We start from the raw sequence: 22,593 nt of genomic DNA, 5'->3' as shown, positions 1-22,593 counted from the left end.
TCTTTATCTGCCCCATTCATTTCAACAATTCTTTCTTTAATAAAAACATGTACGCTGAGACTGCAGACTTTATTGCTTTTCCAACTAAAACATTAGATATAATGGGGATGGACCATGTGCACTAAGATTGCAGACTTTATTGCTTTTCCAACTGAAACATTAGATACAATGGGGATGGTCTCCCCTCTATTCCTAGTAACAACACACTATGTCTTATCCCAAACTCTCAGGAGGGATAACTTCATTGCCTTGCAATGAAACCAAGGCATTCCCAAAACTACATCATGATGTTTAAGCAGGAAATGAAGAAATACTCATGATCAACATAACTCTGTACATGAAGACGGAGCTTCCCAATTAAGGAAGTAACAGGCACAGGGCCCCCATAGAGCATCTGATCGGCATCAAGGGCCCTACCCAACTCTTCTGTCTTAATTCCCAGCCTTAGGGCTAAATCTTCAGAGATATAATTGTCCGTAGCCCCTGGATCAAATAGTATGAGCACCTGTTGGTCTCTTATCTTGCCCCATGAAAGCAGCAACTCTCTTTCCTCCAAATTTGACACTTTGCCCAAAACGTCCGAAATTCGTTGCTCTTCCTCTGCATGAGGATTTACGAGCCTGAGGAACAATGGATCCCTTCTAGCTTCTACAAGCCGTGCCAGTAAATGTCTAAAGTTGCCTTAGTCTTTGACTGCTCACTCGGCTCTTGTGTGGCCTGGTCATCCCTATCCTCATTGGAGGGCATGACATACTACTGTGAAGCCATCTTAGCAAACTTAAGTCCGAACCTGTCAACTCTCGCACTGAGGGATAAACTAATGCAAGAAACTCTTTGTCTTTTCACTTAGAAAACCTCAGCAAGAGCTTTTTTGCATCCATAAACTTTTCCCAAATTGGTGCCTATTATGACCAAACTACATGCTCAACCAAGACCGCTAATTGGACGAATCCAAATTCACAGGTGAAGGCACGATGAATAAAAGCCATTCTCTAGTTCAACAAGCTCGTCACACACTCTACATAAGAAGTACCTGCATGCTGAATACCAAAGCCCACAATTCCCTAAATGGATCTAGTATGCCACATGTCTACATTTTAGGGTACCTCCTAAATGCATCATTTACCCCTCTCTTGGGATATCATTGAAATCATTTGCCCCTTGGCACCTTTAATGCATTTAGACCCCTTAGCCTTAGATCCACCTAGTCTAGTGCTATGTCACCCTCACCCAGGACCTTGACCTTGATTCCTTTTTTATCATTTACATGAAGCCCAAACAAATATAATACAAACATTGATCCTTTAAAGGAAAAGGTCGACTGACCCTTCCGAGGTCATGTTGCCTCAACTTGAGTGTAACATTCCTTCCCTCTTCAAGCATCAGCGTCCTCGATGATAAAGTCTGGGAACACTCTTCGTAACTGGTATACACATTCCTAGGTAGCTTCTAATAGAGGTACCATGCCATGCAACCAACACCGTGGGTATCTTCCGATTGCGTACTTGCATTGTTCCTCGGTCCAGGATTCTTGTTGGTTTGTGTCCTGCATTATCCTCTATCTCCTGAAACAAAACAACACCCCCGATTAGTGAGTCACCTGTATGCAAAAATTTCTTTAAACGAGAAACATGAAACATTGGGTGCACCTTACAACCCTGTAGTAATTCTAATTTATAGGCCACCTTGCCTATTCTTTTTAGAATTAATCACGGCCCACAATATCGGGGTGATAACTTAGCACACTCTCTTGCATTCAAAGACTTAGAGTGCGAAGGAACTTTGAAAAAAAAAAATTCTCCTTCCTTAAATTCTCTAACGGATCTATTTTCATCCGCATACGCCTTCGCTCTATCCATATCCTGGCGGATGTTAGCTCTCGTAAGTGCTAGCATCTCCTGCATCTGAACCACAAAGTTTGCAGCACTAGGTACTTTTTGAGATACTCCAACTGTAGTTGGATTCGCTGGTCTATAACCATAGTTCAGCTCAAACGGACTGAACCCTGTAGAGGAATGTTTTCTATCATTATAGGCAAATTTTAACAATGGCTAAAATTTGGTTGATTGTTTCCGTTTGACCATCCATTTCTGGATGATCCCCACTACTCATTCCCAACTCAGTCCTTAGTGTCTCAAACACTGCAGTCCAAAAATGACTGGTAAATTTGACATCCCTGTCTGACACTATGGATTTGGGTAATCCATGCAAATGAAATATATGTTTAATAAACAAATCCGCTACTTGCGGGGCACTAACAGACTCTCTAGTTGGAATGAAGTGAGCCATCTTGGTTAGACAATCAACTATCATAAGGATAGAATCATATCCACCTTGTGTCGTAGGTAGACCTACAATAAAGTCCATGGAAATGCTCTCCCACCTACCTGGGTGGCTTCACCCGCTTTGCCTTACTTACCTGACACGAAAAACATGTCATATATTCATGAATATGTTTTTTCATTTTTTGCTAAAAGAAATCTCGTTTCACGAGATCATACGTTTTCTCGACTCTTGGATGTCCCGCACATGGGCTATCATGGCATTGTTGAATGACACTCTACCTGAGATCATTCTGATTAAGTACTACTACCTTGAACTCCTCTGCTATTTGATCAGCCAACTTGGCCATCTCTCCATTGGCCAACATCAGTGCTAGCCGAAGGACCATCAATCGGCTCTACCGATGCTGTACAAAGAAACAAAAACTCTTCTTGAGCTTTTCGAATTTCCATTACAGAAACCAACGGTCCTTGAGGTATATCTTTTTCACCTCGTAAGACATACATCACATCATTCATCTTGAATTGATAAATGTGCTTTTTCCAATCTATGGCTAGATTATACCTAGAATGCGAAGCCTTACCCAAGGCTATGTTAGCGTGAGTAAGCTTTGTCATTTCAAAATCAAGCTTCTCAGCATAGTTCTAAATTCAAAGTTCCAACTAAGTAACCCTTTGGTCCCATACTTCAATTGAACTTCCGTCTGCCATTCTGACTATATATGCATAGTTAGATGGGCTAGTCTTTAATTTTAGCCTCTTTACAAGCTTGGAGTTAATTACATATGCGTTGACGTTGAGTCAAACAACACAATGACATCATGATTGGCTACTTGCCCTTTCATCTTAATTAACTCCGTATCATTAAAGGCTATATACCCCGTTGCTGCAGGCTTTGACAGGACATTATCAGGTGCACTAGTTACTAGCTTAGCAACAGGCACACATAACAAAACAGGTACTGACCTTTGAGAAGATCCCGCTAGGTGAATCTGCATTTGTTCTGCTCTGGAACTTCCCTCCATTTTCACATCGCATTCTGAGATCACCATCTCAGCCATCCAACGATCCTTGTTTCATGGACAATCTTTTCACTGATGAGGCTGAAGGCATCCAAAACACAAGCCTTCTCTCCTTGCTTTTTCTCTTTGCTATGGGTTCAAAGAAGACTTCAACCAAGCTCGGGCTGCCATTGGTGTTACTTTTCTTTTCATTCCAATGGTGGTACTTGGTCTAGGAGTCTCAACTGGCTTCGCCTGCTTGGCTTGACCACTAGGCTGTGAGGCACTCCATTTGCTAATCCACTTCTTCTTAAACCCAGTTTTCTTCGGGTACTCATACTGAGTCCCAACCTGCACAAACCCACTTGGTCTGTTCCCTTTGGCATCCTCATAGTTCAGGGCTATGGCAATTGCTTCATCTAGCATGTTCGCATACTTAGCCCAAACTTTCATCTTGATCCGATCATTCAGTCCAAAGATAAAATCTTTTACCTAGATTGACTGAGGTAGAGGTTCATTAACTTCCATTACACTTTCTTTGAACTTATCAATGTATTCCGCCACTGATAAATTTCTCTGACGAAGGTTTTGATACCAATCCCAAGCTCAAGATGCTTCGTCAAGAGGTAAGAAGTGTTTTCTAATTTCTTTTTAAAACCCCTCCCAAGTAGTAGATGCCATTCCATCTTTCTGTTGTTTTATCCACCACCTATTCGCTGCCTTATTAAACATATGGGTGGCCTCGCGGATTTTCTTCATATCATTCCTGATTTCACAAATGGCGAAAGCCTCATCCCATTTGTGTAACCAGGTCTCTATGATATCGAAACTACAGTTAGACATCTGACCAAAATACTTTTCTGGCCTAAAATTGGCAATATTAGGCACCTTAGCTGTCCTAGGCTCGACCGTATGAACACTGGTTTCAGGCTCCATTGGAGATTTACCTTTCTCTTCTTGAGATGCTCTAATAGACATACTATAAACCATTTTTCTGAGCTCGAATTGCCCTACATTTGCTTATAACTGTTGCACTAAAATCTGTTGCAAGGCATCCTCTAATAAGGCAATTCTACCAAATAGTGTATGGCCTACTAGGCGTGACACCTGCGGGGTCGGTCGAACTTCGAACTCTACGGGATCCACCCTAGAAGCTTCTTCTTCTACTTCCATTTAGGTCGATGGGTGTTTTTTTTTTTTTAATAAATAAATAAAACACCGCTTAAAACTGTATTTACAAACCGCTTTTCAATCTCATAACCACAAAAGGTGTCTAAACCGGAGTAACCATCAACTAAAAATAATTGAGAACCAAGATAAATATCTTTTCCCTATACTAGGAAAATATCTGCAATCTCAAATAACTCAAACCCCGAGGGCAAATAAACTAGCATATACCCCAACAAAACTTAAAAGGCATAGAAAGCTCCCTGGTCATATTTCTGCTACATGAAGAGATCAACTTGTCCCTGCCTTGTGACCACGAACATGCGGGGTGCCTACCCTTTCCTCCACGCTCACCGCACCAACAAACAAAGCACTTCGACCAAGGGATGGATGATGTGGCTTTCTTTCAATACAAACGTTCAAACGATCACCTCGCTCCCGAGATCTCCTTCACCCAATCTCTGTGAGTATCTATTCTGGACGCCACATGCAAAGTAACCATGTCGTAGCAGCAAACACAACGCCCAACTCTACGTACTCAGATGACCATCCACTCCTTTTTTAGCAACCAACCAATCTAGCTGTTTAAACTACACCGGATCAGAGATCGTGGTAAGATACTTTCTTTTGGCTTGGATAGAAGGACTTGAGCGCAGGCCAGCAGCAATAAATCTGTGTGCACCAACATTTCCTTATAGCCGAGTAAAGCGACGTTAAACTGTTGCACCTTTTTACGAGCTCTCATAACGCCAAAGCTTTCACAAACAACAAAGTCAAAGGTTCGTATCGACCCATCAACGATTGTAGTCACCCGTCCAATGACAAACCAGGAGCAAAATAAATTCCTTTGACAAATGGGTAAAGCAATGAGCGCTTGTGAACCAATTACATCCCACGTGATGGCATTATGCAATTACTAACATCGGGACTTCGTTGAACATTAGACCATGCGTAGACTTTGTGTAGAACCCAACCAACCGCGCTCTCTAACTGAGAAAGATCCCTAGGTCACTCCACATGCTTGCACACACAACGTAATAGGAGTCTTCTCCCTGGGATTTGCACCACATCAAATAGGAATCCGAATTTCCTCCTCTAAGGCTAATGCGACGTGAGCACAGAGGGAATTCTATCCAGACTCAACGTTTACCAAAAGTCATGTGCTCTACGTCCACTGACTTTTGCATCGACAGAACCGTTTTCAGACCATCAACTCACAAGAGCTTGCTGACGATCTACACCCACGCAACAAATCAAGGCTGATCCTTGTGCCCTGAAAGCTTCTCCAAGCCCAACACAACTCGCTCGACCTTCGGCTTTGATACCAAAATATTTCAACCAAACTACATGCTCAACCAAGACCGCTAATTGGACGAATCCAAATTCACAGGTGAAGGCACGATCAATAACCACCCAACCATTCTCTGGTTCAACAGGCTCGTCACACACTCTATGTAAGAAGTACCTGCATGCTGAATACCAAAGCCCACAATTCCCTAGATGGATCTAGTATGCCACATGTCTATATTTTAGGGTACCTCCTAAATGCATCAATTACCTCTCTCTTGGGATATCATTGAAATCATTTGCCCCTTGGCACCTTCAATGCATTTAGACCCCTTAGCCTAGTCTTGTGCCATGTCCCTCACCCAGGACCTTGACCTTGATTCCTTTTTTATCATTTACGTGAAGCCCAAACAAATATAATACAAACATTGATCCTTTAAAGGTCGACTCACCCTTCCGAGGTCATGTTGCCTCAACTTGAGCGTAACAGTGCCAACCAATTGTTTGAAACTTGAAGCATAACCTCAAAACTCAAATATGCTATGTGCCCCTTTTCTGGTTACTGCAAATAACACTCAAAATGCATCTGGCTTCTCTTTTCTCTGCTCAAAGGCATGCATTTGTAATTCTTTGTGCCTCTGCAATTTTCTGATTTTCTCCTTTTTTCTGACAAATATGATCTGACAGAGTGCATTTTGGCAGGCAGAAACTCGCAAGTACTCTTTTTTTTTTTCTAACTAGTTGCCTAACCAAAGCAACTAAACCAAATTTGAGTCTCGTTAACTGAAACTAGTTACTATAACTGAAACCCTAACCAACGTCAACTAACGAGAGTAAAGTCAAGCTAACCAGAGGTCAACCACCTCGGCAACTTAGCTAGCCTGCCACACCACCACCTGCATGCTCTGCCACGTGCCAAATCTGTATCCAAATCAACCACGTCATCACGTCAGTTGACACGTGTCAGCATTGTATTCAACACTGCCACATCAGCGCCACGCTGTCAGGTCGCCACGTCAGTCTCTGTTTGGCAGCGAAATCACCTCCAGACCTTGCGCTGCCTCAAGGCTTGCGCTAGCGTGAAGGCTTCTCTGTACGTTTCACCCATGGAAAAGCCTCGCTCGCAGCACCGCAACAGCATCACCAGCCACGCGATAGCATCGCTTCACAGGAACAACGCGAAACGGGAATCTTTCAGGATCACCACCCATCAGTACTGGTCCAAGCGCCTAAGAAGCGCTTTTGCCAACATTTCTCGCTGATCCATCATCCATACCCGTTCCTATCCAGTTCGTGGACAACACAAAAATTCGTGTGTGGACTTCCGCCGTCGAAGACGATTTGCCATACGTTTATCACGTGCTAAACCGTGGAACTTGACCCTTGTTTCCTCGATCTGTCCTGCACAGACACTCAATGGCATCGCTCTAGATTAGCAACGTAGCGTTTTGTCAACTAAGGACCGTGCTCCCTTAAGAAGGAGAACATGCCCTGCTATGACACCAATGAAACTTCTCTCCACACAAAACCCCTCGTAAATCAACGTAGCTTAATTTTTCTCTGGATCTCTCTCTCTCTCTCTCTCACTCCCTCTGTATGCAACACATTAGGGCCCAGGACAAACAGTTGGGCTGGATTCCCCGAAGGATTTTATTGCTTTTGATAAGAAAAACTGATTACAAGAGTTCAACGTTTCAGCTACTTACAAAAATCCATACGTGAATCCTTTTACAAAGAGCTCATAGCTCATTTCTTTGGCAACATGCCAATTGTCAAATTTTAAACTACTTTCCTAATTACATGCCACCTAAGGGCAACTCTTGAGTCTTCGAAGCACTTCACGGGGTGATCTCCTCCATATTGATTTGCGCCTTCAAGCCTCTTGGTACTTGCAATTATTAACTAAATCACACAACTATGGCTCCCATTAATGGTTAGCGCTTTGCATGCAAAGAATAATATGTGGACTAATCCTAGTTGTTGTGGGCGATGTTCACATAACATAAAATAATTTCTTTGGTCGACCAAGGTCAATCCTCTTGATCATAATTAAGGGGCTTGACTGACAGTTGAAGCGCCTTAATTATGACCAAGTCTCTCCAACCGAAGTTGGCACATCTTGGTTAATAGTTAATCCTCTTGGCATAAGCCAAGTCGCGTTGACCAACGTCAACACAAAGTCAGCTTTGTGGTTCTTTGGTTAACCGTAGTTAACTCTAAGCCAAGACTCCCAACTCTTTGGTTAACCGTAGTTAACTCTAAGCCAAGTCTCCCTAACCGGGGTTAGGCTTACATAACCGGAGTTAAGTATCTTTGATCGTAGTCAATACTTTGACCAACAAAAGATAACTCTTTGAACATAATTAAACAAGTGAGTACAAGTACTTGTGAGCATTGCCTTCAAATTGGTTCTGTCAAAGGAAAACAATTGTCAAGATGAATGAATAATTAATTTGCAACACCTGTGATGGATGCCTCTGTATAGGAAAGTTCAAATGATTTGCAAACTCTATGTGTGTGTGTGTGTGAGAGAGAGAGAGAGAGAGAAAGAGATAGAGTTCTTAAAAAAAGAAAGTGTGTGTGAGTGAGTGTGTGTGTGAGAGAGAGAGAACCAAAATAGAAGGGGGCCACTCGGCAACAAAGTGTGTGAGACACTTTTTAACAAAAATGTAGCTAGAGCGCTGCTTGGAAGGCAGTGCTAATAAACGAAGAACTCTTTAATTATGATTAAATAAATGGTCAACTGGAACTTTAACTTGTAGTATTTACAACTTGGTGACATTATCAGCATCTGAATCTCTTGGAGTCTGTTCCATGTGCTTTTTTCCTTCATAAACTTGGTTTCTTCGGAGCTGTTCAAGCCTTTTGTTCATAATTGCAAAGGAATTCTGCATCCTAACCCATTGGCCTTAGCACATGCAATATAGGATCTACATTACCATTGTTGATCTGCTCCTGCCCTTAAGATATTTGCTCATGTGAGGAGCTAGGGACATCCTTATGGTCCATGCCCTCCTCTTCAACTCCCTGAATGGAGCCATTGCCCAATGAAGCCAAACCAACCTGCCCCATGGAATAAGATTAGAACATCACTCTTTAAGGAATGGTTTCAAGATCTCCCATCTCTTGCTTCCTATTATGACTACCTCCTTAGATGCATGTTAGTAACCTGAATCCAACTGGAAGTGAAAACATTGTCTCTAACTGTTTAGAACAATGTTTGAACAATAAATTCATAGTTTAGAACATTGTTTAGGTCCTGTTTGTGCTGTAGACACACTGTTTGGTAGACTTTGCCAGAACAGTATAATGCCAGTTGCCAGGGCAGCAGATTCACTCTCCACATGACAGTTGCACAGATTGTCCTAATTCAGATCTTTGAGGGCTCAATCTTCATCAAATGCAAATAGAATAGAGCAGAATAGCATATAGAACTTAAAAGCCCCAAACTTCATTGTCTATAGTCTAGTATTAACAACTGTCAACAAAATGCGCCTCCTGGAAACCAATTTCAAGGCAAATGAAAGGGCAAAGGAGCTCTGATGGCCATCAAACCTGGACCAGTGCTTTCTGCAGCTGGGGCGACTCCCTGTATGCGATCAAAATGCCAATTAAAGTAATAGATGTCCAGATTGCTGTAGATGAAGATACCGCCATAGATACCTAGGCGATTCCGGCCCAATTGAGCCCAAATGATTCCCAAACTTGGTACAAAGTTTGCCGCAGCTGGGACTACTCCCTAGCTGCAGTCAAAACATCATTTGGTATAGTAGATACCCTGATCGCTACAGAAAAGTACAACTGCCTATGTCACATATACTCGAGCAATTCTAGCCCAAATGCTGGAATTTCGCATCAGTAGCTTAGGGCTTATGATCAAGAGTTCAACCCGATTACAATGATGTATGAATCATTCAATTCTGAGCAGGTTGGAATTTCGAGATAATCTAAGGCATCACGTAGATAGAAACACCTGGCCACAACAGATTTTTGCAGAAAGGTAGGCCCAAGGCTCAAGAGCTGGTGCTCCAATTTTCAGAATGAAATGATAAAGATTTCACCACAAAATCGCATGAAAGTGATCTGATACCAATGTAGCTAAGCCAACTCACAACCTCGCTAATTAAGCCCTAATCTTTAGCTAAACTAGCCCTAGAGGTAGCAGCTAGTAGTGAAAGGACAGAACAGCATGTAATTATGAGAATCCATTAGCAAATCATTAGCGAAGTACCAGAAAAACTTGAGGGAATCCATGGCTTATGAGGGGCTGCCCAAGCAACAAGCCAGGGAGAAGAGTCCTGGTTCAGCTTAGAGCAAACAGGCTCAGCTGTAAATGATGTTCATTAGATTGCAGTCAAAGTATGAGTACCTAGTATAGCAGGGCCCCCTTTAAAGGTATAGGCCTGGACAAAATTTACCACCATGCTTATGGGATGGCTGCCCTAGGATGCCACATGGCAACATTAGGCCATCCTACTAAAGTACTACTTATTTACAAAGCCATTGAGAGGCTGATTAGACTAGAAATTTTCTAAGTAGAATTGACCTTTGTTACAGCCATTCTCGTAAGACTTGGAGGGCCACAATATTTAAAATTTTGGCCAATTCCGTTCAGGCAGTCTACGAATAGTGTGGCGATACCCCAGGCATCCGAAATTAGATGACAAGATAAGAGAATATGTCTGCAAGATTGGAAGCAAACCTTTCCTTGATTAAAAAAAAAGGATTCCCTGAAAATTAACCAGCAGTATGGCTGTTAACAAGAAAAAAGACTCAAGTGTGAATCACCATTGAATGCAACAATAAATCACTTTTACCCAACAAAACAGAGCCACCATAAATTTGCCCCTTTTCTTTTAAATATTTAGATATTCATTTGGTTTAAGTTTTAAGAAACGTACTTTGTCAGCCCAAGTAATAAAGGAAGACTGTTTCTTGGATAACAGAAGTCAAACCCCTAAGAATGGCTTTTGAAAACGGAATGGTTTTTTTGAAAACGTGCTCACAGAAATTGTTTTATTATACATAGAAACAGTCAATCATCTGACTTTTATTTGAATTTGAGTGCTAATAATGACAGCTTCTACGTACTTGTGCACACAATCAGCTCCTCAATCCTGTGCTGGAGCCTTGTAGGGAAGTTTGCATGATGCAATATCAGGACCTTTGCCTTTCAAAAGAGCAATTCCTAAAGTTTCCCCAACACTTTTGCACTTGCAGTGAAGACCTGGACGGATGACATTTCCATACACAGCTATCTCAATGATATCGAGTTCCTTGTCTGCAGCAAAGCATTGCTCAAGCCCAGTCCCCCCGCATTGTGAAAAACAAAAGAGAAGGTAAACAAGAATGTCTCTGCAAATCTTAATCAACATGTGTTTGAGAAAATATAGAGCAGCCAGGGAAAGTTTATAAGCTAATCAGCTATACATGTGATTCACCATATCTTTGAGAAATTATAGAGCAGTCAGGGAAAGTTTGTATAAATGCAATGTGACTGAAACTGAACATAACAAAGCAATGGCAGAAGCTACTTCTCTTCGTCATGAAGGCTTCTGCAATTTCACAAAACCCTCAGCAGAATAAATCAAGCAGGATCATATCTCATAAACGAGACCACAAACTCAAAAATAAATTGATCCATTTATCACAGACAACAACAATTGTTTTGCCTTTCTTGAACAATAGATTACAAATATTCTGTGCACATATAAAATTTAAAAAACTGAAGTTTTCCACGCTTTTGGAAGCCAAAAAGGGTTTTAAAACCATCAAATGCAAAATGTCTCGGTGTATATGATTGAACGAGATAACGGAGTCATAAGTGGCCATTGTGATGAATCTCCAAATGCTGAATTTCATGCTGAATTAGTGGATACAAGCTTTCATCATTAGTAATACTCTACACTTTATGCCTATTCTAATATTATCTTCAAGTGCTGAATATGCAAGATTGCAAATAGACTTATATGCACATTGTTTACTGTGGCTCTATCAATACTACTACTGCATATCTAGGTCACTGAGAAAGAGACCTGCAAACTGCCTTCAAAAGTCAATGCTGTAAAAGGATAGGTCCTATTTATGAATCCTACTCTGGAATCTTTTTGAACCTATTCATGAGTCCTACTAGAAAAATTAGATGCAATGTGCACGCATTGTGATTTTCCACCTAATCACTAAATGGCTGCAAACCCTAACTTGACTTGCTATTGTCACATTCAACGCTTACACACTGGATGTTAGAGGCCATAGGTCAATGCCGCACATATGATCCCCCAAATGAGGACAACAACGGGGCTTGACACCTTAGGATTTGTATGGGGCTTGATGCATGAGTCGTGGAGGCCTTTCATGTAGCCCTGGATGGGTATGTTATCCACATAGGAGAGCCACATGGAAGCTCATTGGAAAAACTGTGAATCATCCTTCCTCTTATGCAACTAGTTGAGACGTCAACTTAAGCTTGGAAGGTACTCAAAGAGATGTTTGAGGTGAATACTAAGCCCGGACCGGACTACAACAAGGGTAGTCAAGGGAAAGACACACCTCAAGGTGTATTCGGAGAAGTATCCAATCATCAAACATCGAGTGTTTGGCTCCGATGCCTAGGTTCGTGTTCATAACGACACCCGAACAAAGCTCGACCCACGAAGCCGGAAGTGTATCTTCATCAGATACACTAAGGAGTCCAAGGCTTACTGATTGTACAACCCAAAAGGTGGTGATCAACCTAGACGTGATCGAGACTTCGAAACAAGCCCATAGTGAGCTATGATCTCGACTTAAATGAAACTGATCCAAGAGCCAAGGTCCTTTGAAGAAGCAAAGGACAACCCGGATAGGCAATCCGCAATGGAGACAGAGATGCTCATGGTGATCCTACATGTTGATGGCCTAATCATAACGGGCAATCACAACGAGTAAACCGACGAGTGAAGACACAGTTAAAGACGGAGTTCGACGTGACATACCTTGGCCTTCTTCATATTTACTTGGCATTGAGATATGGCAAGAGCAAGGCATCACGTTCATCTTGCAAGAAAAATATTGTCTAGAGATCTTGAAGCAGTTTCGGATGGGAAATTGCGATCCAGTAGTTACTCCAATGGGGGTCGGGGAAGGAAGAATGCACTCATCTAACCCTGTATCAACAGCTGGTCAGAGGTCTACTATACCCAAGGGAGACGCATTAGAAAGCATACTACCGCGTGATTCGGTACCTGAAGGGTACCACTGGATACAGTATCACATACCGGAGTGGGTCATACATGTGGACATGCAACGGTTCACATCGGGATATTACTTTATGGCTTGGTTCAAGAATCTGGAACCATCCCATCGCTTAAAAAGAAGCAACCCACAGTGGCTTTTTCCTCATAGAGGCGGAACACCAGTTAGCGTGTATGGCATCCTACGAGTCATTGCGGTTGCGCTGCATCCTAGAAGACATGAAGTTGGTAGAGATCTCCTGTGCCATCCAGAGTCATATTACAAGCGCCAAGGGCCGAGTGTTCATACAAAAATTGGATAACCGAAGCAATGGATAACCCAATAGCAGCTTCGGTAGCTGGAAAATATTTCTCCCTTCATTTGTTGATCGTCAAGAAAATTAGGGAATGCTATGAGATTTATCGAGGTTCACTTGTTGATCAATGCATCACATGTGAGTCCAATATGAGGAGGACAAGATGGAACAGCCCTAATCCAGACTTCACAGCAAAGCCTAATACTGGAGGTTAACCCAGACACGAATCCGGTTGAAGACATGGACTAGGCTCCAAATGAAACCCAGATGGAATCCAGTAGGAAAGCCGGACTAGGTTCTGATAGATAATCCTAGATTGGGCTCCAAAAAGTAAGAGTCTCAGGTTGAACTCTTATGACAGGTAACCCATAGATCTCTCAAAACCAAATCCAAGAGAGTAGAATTCCTAGGTGGGACCCAAATAATAGAGAATCTACCTGGACATTAGTCAAAACATTGATTCAAGGGGTTATTTTTCTGGTAAGTCATGCATGATCTTCCAATTTACTTAAGAAAGGAGTATGCTTTTCCTTGTGTTTGTATGTGATACGAAAACAAGAGAAGAAACGCTAGATCCTCTCACACAAGAAAGATTAGATTTTCTTCAGGAATTCTCTAGCTGCTTCTCTCAAGAACTCCCTAGTCACCTCCCTCCTGAAAGACCAGAAGATCACACAATTGACATAGTTCCTGGCACTTCACCTCCAAATAGACCTCGTATAGAGTCAGTCAATCCCAAGAGGATGAAATTTTCAAACGAGTACAAGAACTCTTGGACAAGGGATTGATCCAACCTAGTAGCTCCACTTTCTGCTCTCCTGTCTTACTAGTCCAGAAGAAGGATAAAACCTTTAGGATGTGCATAGACTATAGAGCCTTAAACAAACAGACAGTTAAGGACCGCTTCCCAATTCGTCGAATAGATGACATTTTGAATCGTCTAGGAGGATTTAAAATTTTCAGCCGCATAGATCTCAAAAGTGGCTACCATCAAGTTCAAGTTGTACCTGAGGACATTCATAAAACAGCTTTCCAAACGACCTTCGGGTTGTATGAATACTTGGCCTCATCAATGCCCTAGCCACTTTCAATTAGCTGATGGAACAGTTGTTCAGAAATTACAGAGGATTCTCAGCCGTCTTCTTTGATGATATCCTCATTTTCAGCCGAAATGAGGAAGAGCATAAAAAGCATTTAAAGATTGTATTCCAAGTCTTCGCTGAAAATGCTCTTCACATCAATTAGTGAGTTCTTTCTTCCTAAGATCCACTATCTTGGCCACATCATATCACGTGAAGGTGTCAGTATGGACCCGGCCAAGATACAAACCATTGTAGAATGACCCGACCTAAGGAATGCTCATGAGGTAAGGTCCTTTTTGGGCCTATGCTCATATTGCCAAAGGTTCATTTGGCACTTTGCTGAAATTGCAGCCCCTCTACATGACCTCACTAAGAAAAGTCTGAAGTTTAGATGGACCCAAAAAGAAAAGGACTCCTTTCATGCTTTAAATGTTACCCTAACTACAGCTCCTGTACTTATCATTCCTTATTTAAGTAAACCTTTTCTAGTAGCAGCTGATGCCAATGGCGATTGCCTTGGGGCTTCTCTTACCCAATTTGGTCATGCAGTGGCCTTTGAAAGCCGACGGCTAAGAGATGCTGAGCTTCACTATGACACTAAGAGATGCTGAGCTTCACTATGACATCTATAAAAAAGAACTCCTGGCTATTATTCATGCTCTAAGGTTGTGGAAACACTATCTTTTAGGGATAGATTTCCTAGTAAAGACCAATCATGAAAGTCTCAAATATTTTCTAACTCAACCACTGATTAGAGAGAGACATATGAAGTGGTATACTTTTTTGCAATCATTTCATTTTCAGATCCAATACACTCGAATATAGTGGCAGACGCCCTCTCTCGTAGACCACTACTTCATAATATTTCAGTCCCCTATCGTGATGAGCTAACAGCCCTCAAGGATTTCTATGAGGGAGATGCTGATTTTTCTCAGCCATGGGCACATCTAAAAACTGGAGGCACCCATCATGCCTACCACCTAAGGGATGGATATTATTTATTCATGGAGGACAAGCTATGCATCACAAAGCAACTTAGATCCAAAGTGAGAGAAGAAAGCCATAACCCACCTTATGATGGCCATAGGGGAATTGTGGCCACTTTTGCAGCCATGGAAAGACTTTTCTATTGGCCTGATATGAAAAAGGATACTGCTGCCTACATTGCAGCTTGTCTAGAATGTCAAAAAGCCAAATATGAGAGAGGAAAACCAAAGTTTTACTTCAGCCTCTACCCATTCCTGAAAGGCCATGGGAGCACATCACCATGGACTTTATTATAGGAATCCCCAGGACAAATCAAGGCCATGACATGATTTGGGTAGTCGTAGATCACTTCAACAAGCAAGCCCATTTCATCCCCTGCAGAAAGAATCTTAAGGCACCCGAAGCTGCCCATTTATTTATCAGACACGTCTTTAGGCACCATGGAATGCCCAAGTCTATAGTATTAGACCAAGACTCCAAATTCACCAGTAACTTTTGGCAGGCTCTGTTTGAGAATCTGAACTCTCCTAAGTTTCTCCTCAGCCTTTCATCCTCAAACAGATGGCCAAACTGAAGTTACTAACAGTACACTCTTGGATTTGCTGAAATTTTATATGTATAATCAAAATCTTGGTGGGAGAAGTTCCTTCCTCTTGTGGAGTTTGCTTATAATAACATTATCCATCCATCCACTGGAAAAGCTCCTTTTGAGATTATTTATGGTAGATCCTTACCAACACCACTCATGCAAACTAAAGAGAATCTTTGCCGGTGATCAATTTGTGGAGGACTATGACTCTACTTATGCCACAATCTGGGCAGCCATCCAGAGTGTGCAGGAAAAACAACGAAAAGCTGCAAATAACAGACGGAGGGTATTTACAATAAAAGAGGGTCAGTAGGTATTGCTGAAATTTGAAAAAGCCAGGTTAAAAACCAAAGTGGGCCATAAGCGGATATACCTCAAGCTTTATTCTCGGTATTATGGTCCTTTCAAGGTGTTACACATAATTCAAGATGTTTCAATTCGGCTGAGTCTTCCACCCCATTGAAAGATACATAATGTTTTCCACGTCAGCCTGGTGAAACTCTTCATCGGGGAACCACCCCAAGAGCCAACGTTGGAAGACCCACCTGAAGTGGAGGACAATGAGATCCTTTTGATCCCGGAGCAGATCATTCTCCACAACTTCACCACAGGGAGACGAAAAAAGACTCGCAAGAAGTTTGAAGTTCAAAGGACTCCCATCCACAGATGCCAAATGGATGGACAGAGCTATGTTTCACGAGTTTCTTGAAATCATGAATGCTTATAAGGAAGCATTTCAGTTGAGGACAACTGAATAAAAGACGGAGGGAATGTCACTCTGCTTCAACAACATGTATCCACTTGCTTGGTAATTCTTCTTTTTGTATTTCAATAAGCATGCTTGTAAAATAATAAAGAAATGTTTTTCCTACTATGTCAGTTAGGTTAATGGGAACTAGGTCTAGCATTTGAGGGTGGACCCCCCTGCTTGGGGTTATGGGCATTAGTGCCCTACAAGAGTGATGACCTCTCCTTGAGAGGGACATCGAGAAACCACACCCCACCTAAGTACCCAATCATGGGACCAATCAATGCACATATTGCATACCGACCTAGGACTAATTCAAGAGAATGTTCCCTGAGCTTTGGGTGTGGGCTTGGAAGCATGCCAAGAGACATGGAGATCCAAGATAAGGCATAGCCACATGGCAATCTGTGGGGACACGTGGAGGGCCATGCATGGACCATGGCACCATTTGTCACTGCAGGAACTACAGCCCCCATGCAGCCCACCAAAATCCAAGGGGGGGCAATCCCGTTAATTGGTGGGCTAAGCCTATAAAAGAAGGCCTTCCCCCCCTTATTCTCACATGAAATCCAACGTCCAATTCAGTCCCTCCTTCTCTTCCTTGATGCAGCGGTCTTCAGTGTTGGGAGATTTTGGCATTATTGGATCATGACATTCTGAATTGTTGATTGTAATAAGTCAAGACTTGACTCTTGACTACAGATTTTTGGATTTTTAACTTTTATCATCTCGGGTATCGGCTCTCCTAAATTGATATCAAAAGTTTCAAATAGTGAATCAAAGTTCACTCTTAAGTGCTGAGGTGGAGACTGGGGATGTGGACTGACTGGTCTTCAAGTAGTACTTTGTAGAATATGCATTGTTTAAGGCTATATTACATGAATTGCATAATTTCAGCATACCACAAATATGTATAGCATACCTGTAGAAAGGAAATGTACACCTAGATGAATCCAGGAACATTCCCAAACTCATCCTCTAAAAACACAACATAGTGCAGTTTCAATCTCACGAGAGTCACTCATAAGATTGAAAACCATAAACTCCATCACGTATAACAAGGACTAGCTACTATGACATCCCCACTGATGTCATCAGCGCCCAACAATGGGTGTAGACCATAGTATAAAAGTATGCTCTCACACATACAAATCCACACACCCACACATACTTGAGCATCCATTTATACAAAGTCTTTGTACTGAGTTTCTGTCGGCACTCCGGAGGTGAAGGGCAAACTCAGCCATGACGAAGGCTAGCACTAAAGGAGAAGGCTAATAAAAAATTAGTCCAAATCTCTTCATTCAAGCTACAACTGCTTGTGAAGTCTAAACGATTTCATTTTAGTCTCTCCCAAATGAGCATCTAAATCTAAATCTAGCTGATAGGGCAACACACCATTTAAGATAGAAAGAATTATCGCAATACCAACTGGCTGCAACTTGGACGAAAACTTCACAAGGTGAAATTTGCATGTCTGCTAATATGGTAGAAGCATATACCTAGATGAATCCAGGAGCATTCCCAAACTCATCCTCTAAAAACACAACATAGTGTAGTTTCAATCTCACCAGAGTCACTCATAAGATTGAAAACCATTAACTCCATCACGCATAGTAGGGACTAGCTACTATGGCATACCTGTAGAAAGGAAATATTTGAAACTTTTATTCTTTAAAAAAGCAACGTTTTTAAAAGATGCATTGATCCCAAGAAGACTATAATATAACATAACCAAAGCGGTAACAAAGGGATCAAGTAGGCCCCAAGCTATGCACCACAAAAGGTCCAAACCAACTTCATCCAGGAACAAGTGTTTGGGTCCCAAAGAGATTTACTACTTATCCTCTTTTCGTGAGATAGAACTACGACACAGACGATGGAACCAAAAGCAGCAGAATCATAATGCGTATTTCAAAAATCTTTGCCAAGGCTTTTTTAATGGTGAACTGGTAGCTCGAAGTAGAAACATCACATGATAGAACAAACCTGTAAACTTCAGATCGCAAGAGTAGTGTTCAAGCTCCTCTTTTTGTAAATCTTTTTTATCGCTTTTGTAGCGGTTTACTCGTGTTTGAAGAATTTGACAAATTTTCACATTTGTCTCTCCACCTGTCCCACAAAACACCACGTTGGTGACATTGTCGCAGGCAGAAACAACGATTTGTCCTCAGAAAATCCCACTCGCTTGTCTAGCTACCACAGCCGTTGCAGCTGCTAGGGAGGATCATTGGTGTGTTCACATAATGAGAGACCTTTATTGTAAGGCAAAACGTGGTCGTAATTGTAATAGAGGCAGCCGTCGCAGCCTGTAAGCCTGTGACAAACAACGTTTCCAGCAGCGTCTTTCCTAGGGTGCCGACCAGCGACAACACCGGCCTTCTGCCAATACGAAAGTCTGGTCTTCTTGTTGAAAAACCGAGGCTTGCGAGGGCCATGCTTGTGACTGGATTCCATATTGTTGTGTATTATAAGATACTACGAGTAACTTGACCCATCTACGAGGGGCTAGAGACCCCCGTCGGGCTCAACATGGGAATAAGTTATGTTGCCACATGCTTTCAAGCTGGCAACAACTTGGCAAGAGACCTTGCTCCTGCATTCACACATAATAGCCAAAGGCTTCTTTCTTTTTGTTTGAAAGGTCATTACGGCAGGCAGCCTAGGGAGAAGTTTGGGTCTTTTGAGCTCTCCTTGAGCCACTTGTCACAATCATGAACGTTGATTTTATGCAAATCTAACGGTATGAATTTATTTAGCTTTATTTTATGATGGAAGTGTATCTAGGTTTTTCATTAGAACACGAACAACGAAGGCCATTTCTACGATCTATGATGATGACCAAACCAGAGAGCCCTCTACAATTCAACTGGGTCATATCTATTGTTGTGGCAATGCTGCTATAATAATCTTTGATGGCTTGCCGTTTGTCGAATGGGGTTTGAAGTCTTTTCATGTAGGTGTCGCTGGAGGCTTCCGAAGGTGGGCACCCTTGCTTACACATGGATGTTGGGTGGTTATTGCATCCTCAAATTTTTGCGTGGAATACTGTGAGTGGATGGTGGGATGTGCTACTAGCGTTGTTTAGGTATCAGATTGAAGGAGGACGATTGTGGGGATTGAAGAAGGATGATTCTTAGGATTATGAGTAACGACAAGAGTAGCTATTGATACGTAAAAGCTAGCTCGTGGAGATCTTATGGCACGTAAAAGGCCAATGGAGAATGTTGATGATTCAACGGGAGTGGAGATCCTATGGATTCCATAACTTGTAAATATTATCCAATAGGATAAAATTATGCCTTGGTTCAATAAAACCAAGGCATGTCTTAAAGCTTGATGTACTCCCAAGGGAAGGTGAAAAGGTCTTGTTCTTGGACACTGTAAAAAAGAAGAAAAAGAACAAGCCAAAAGTTTATTTTGCAGAGGTGGCCAAGAAAGAAAGGTTTAGCATTAATAAAAGTTACTTTGGTTCTTATGGTACCTTTGTCCTTTAGAGGGAAATGCTGAGTGATAAGGTGCATCCTTGTACAATCAAAATCAAAAAGTTTTAGGGAACCAAATTATGAGGAACGTAAGACGGTTGTTTATGGGATATGTGATATACCTTTGAAAGTCATGTAAGTTATTACTTGTTACGGCAAGTAGCCTAGGGAGATGTTTGGGTTTTCTCACACCCCCTTGAGCCACTTGTCATGAATCTAAGCCCTTGATCTGGTTTCATCTTATGCCCTTGATTTTGTTTGATGTAATAGCTGAGCTTTTGACTAAAGCACTAAAAGCATATAGGTGCTTTTCACAATAAAAAGACTATATAAACGTTTCAAACCTATTCGATTTGAAGAGATACTTGATTTGCAAGTTTGGGCTTATTGGCATGTGAAGCTTTTGAGAGCCTGGCGATGACCTTATGCTCTACTCTCACAAGCTCGACTTACTACAGTGATCAAACCCCCATTTTCCTGAGGTCAGAGAGGCACGTAACGCTAGCTAAGTGGAGAGTGAGCATGTTGCATGCTCTACTTCGGACTTCCTCTAATGATAGTTGTCTTTTTGTGCTGTCCAAAGTCTACTAAACGATCTGAGAATGTTGGAATCATCCCGCTCAAGGACACACGTAGATCCTCTCAAGGTCACATTGGCAAGTTTTTCGGATATTATTTCTCGGTGTTCAACTACAATTACAACTATTGACATTCAGGTAATATGCCAATTGCTTATCCATTCGCGAGACTCATCCTTAGCGCTAATATTCTCGATGTTATCTCGGCACCCAGGGAAGGGCCCATTCCCTCGGGTTATAACTCTTTGGGGAAGGAAGGGTGCTGCCTCCTTGCCCACACTATGTGTGGTTATAATAATCATATATTATATATTATAATATAAATATTTTCAATTACTGGTCCATTCAAAAATTCTTATTTTTAATATGAATTCTTACAATGTTCCTCTCGTTTGATGCATGTTATCGGTGCGAGGGAGCAAGCAAATCCAAGATGGATGCAAGATTGAAGGATGACTTCACCTTTACTCATATGGTTGTAGTCCATGTGATAATATTGTTAAAACTACAACGAGGATTAGTTATTGTATCGCCTTATTCATGTATTTGTTGGACTTCAGCTTCCAAAATATGGACATCACAAAATCAATAATAAATCACCACCCCTGATATTTGCAGGGAGGATCGGGTCCTAACGGACACTGTGTCGTGTCTCATGTCCACTATTTTACTCATTCTCTTTTTTTCTTAAAGAATTCATAAAATAGAAGGGTTCAACTTCAATTTTGAGTTAGTAGTTACTTTGCTTCACGATGGAAAGACTACCTGCTGCAAAATCTAGTTGTACTCCATGTAGGCACATTAAAGACTTCCAATGCTCTCCTAAACTTCCTTTGAACTTGCTTCCCCTCTTCCATCACGCAAAGCTGTATTGTTGGATGCCTTACCATGACATCCAAGCATACAAGTCCAAAGCTAACACATCCTCGTCTTGCTTGTTAGACTAAGAAGACACATTAGACCAAGATGGTAGACAGATGCCTAATGGGAGTTTTCTAGACCTCTGATTCTTGTGAGTGCTCCTCAACTTGACCTCACTTGACCTCCAAAGGCTACACATGTAGCAAAAATACCAAGAACTCACGAAAAGCACATAGTGATTTACAATGCCACTACCAAAGGGTGGCCTGAATTATCACTATGCCTCAGTTCAAGTTTCAAAAATATCAATTGTAGAAAACCTGCCTCTATTACCATGGTATGAGCTCTTGCTTGTATGCATGCTTTGCATAACTATAAATTGTGTAAGATGGGAAATGGATTGCTTATTCATTGAGGATTCTACCCTTGGCCACACATGGACGCAGCCCTTGTGAACCTTTTCGAGGATCTTAAATTTAAAGGAAGGGAGAATGTAAAGAATGTGAAGGAGAAGAAATGTGAAGCAACAAACATTCTGAAACTACCATGGAAAAAGTCACAAAAATGGTAGCTGCAAATGCATTCTCTCTCTCTCTCTCCCCCCCCCCCCCATACACACACACACACACACACACACACATATGCATATGTGCACATACAGACACATATTTGATGAAGTTTGCACAAAAACATTAGCTAGCCCTACCAATTCTAGGACTAAAAGCTATAGCTTCTCTCCTCTATGTTCTCTCCCCTACATGATGCAATAAAAAATGCATTATTGCCAATGTAGCCACACAACATACTGCAAATCCACTACACAATTAAAAAAAAATCAAGGGAAAGATTTATAATCTACCACAACCCATCATGTATAGGATAAGGAAATCCCTTGAATTTTTTAACTACGTAAATCTTGCATAAGTTGATGTGTCAATGAAGTGAATTGCTTCTCCATTCACATGGAATTGGGGAACGATGAGGTCTATTTGTAATTT

The 22,593-nt window shown here is 41.6% G+C and overlaps 1 protein-coding gene across 5 annotated transcripts in view; it reads right to left on the bottom strand.

Annotated features, from left to right (window-relative positions):
• Positions 1-8,510: 8,510 nt before the first annotated feature.
• Positions 8,511-22,593, bottom strand: part of LOC147888645 (uncharacterized) — a 157,400-nt gene continuing 143,317 nt past the window's right edge. The window contains exons 1-4 of one of the 5 annotated variants that reach the window (XM_087392826.1): positions 18,927-19,178; positions 18,661-18,783; positions 10,829-11,018; positions 8,511-8,800 (exon numbers count right to left, since the gene is read on the bottom strand). In XM_087392826.1, the coding sequence (XP_087248952.1) occupies positions 10,849-11,018; positions 18,661-18,783; positions 18,927-19,128 (495 nt within the window). In that variant the 5' untranslated portion in view covers positions 19,129-19,178 and the 3' untranslated portion in view covers positions 8,511-8,800; positions 10,829-10,848. Of the gene's footprint in view, positions 8,801-10,589; positions 11,093-11,126; positions 11,293-18,660; positions 18,784-18,926; positions 19,179-22,593 lie in introns of those variants that run through there. The other 4 variants (XM_087392829.1, XM_087392825.1, XM_087392828.1 and 1 more) reach the window with 4 other exon arrangements.

Source organism: Dipteris shenzhenensis, chromosome 21 (genome assembly GCF_047967505.1).
Source record: "Dipteris shenzhenensis isolate YYH24624 ecotype China chromosome 21, Dip_SZ_1.0, whole genome shotgun sequence".
NCBI classification, from domain to species: Eukaryota; Viridiplantae; Streptophyta; class Polypodiopsida; order Gleicheniales; family Dipteridaceae; genus Dipteris; species Dipteris shenzhenensis.
This window is presented reverse-complemented; position numbering and strand designations above follow the sequence as displayed.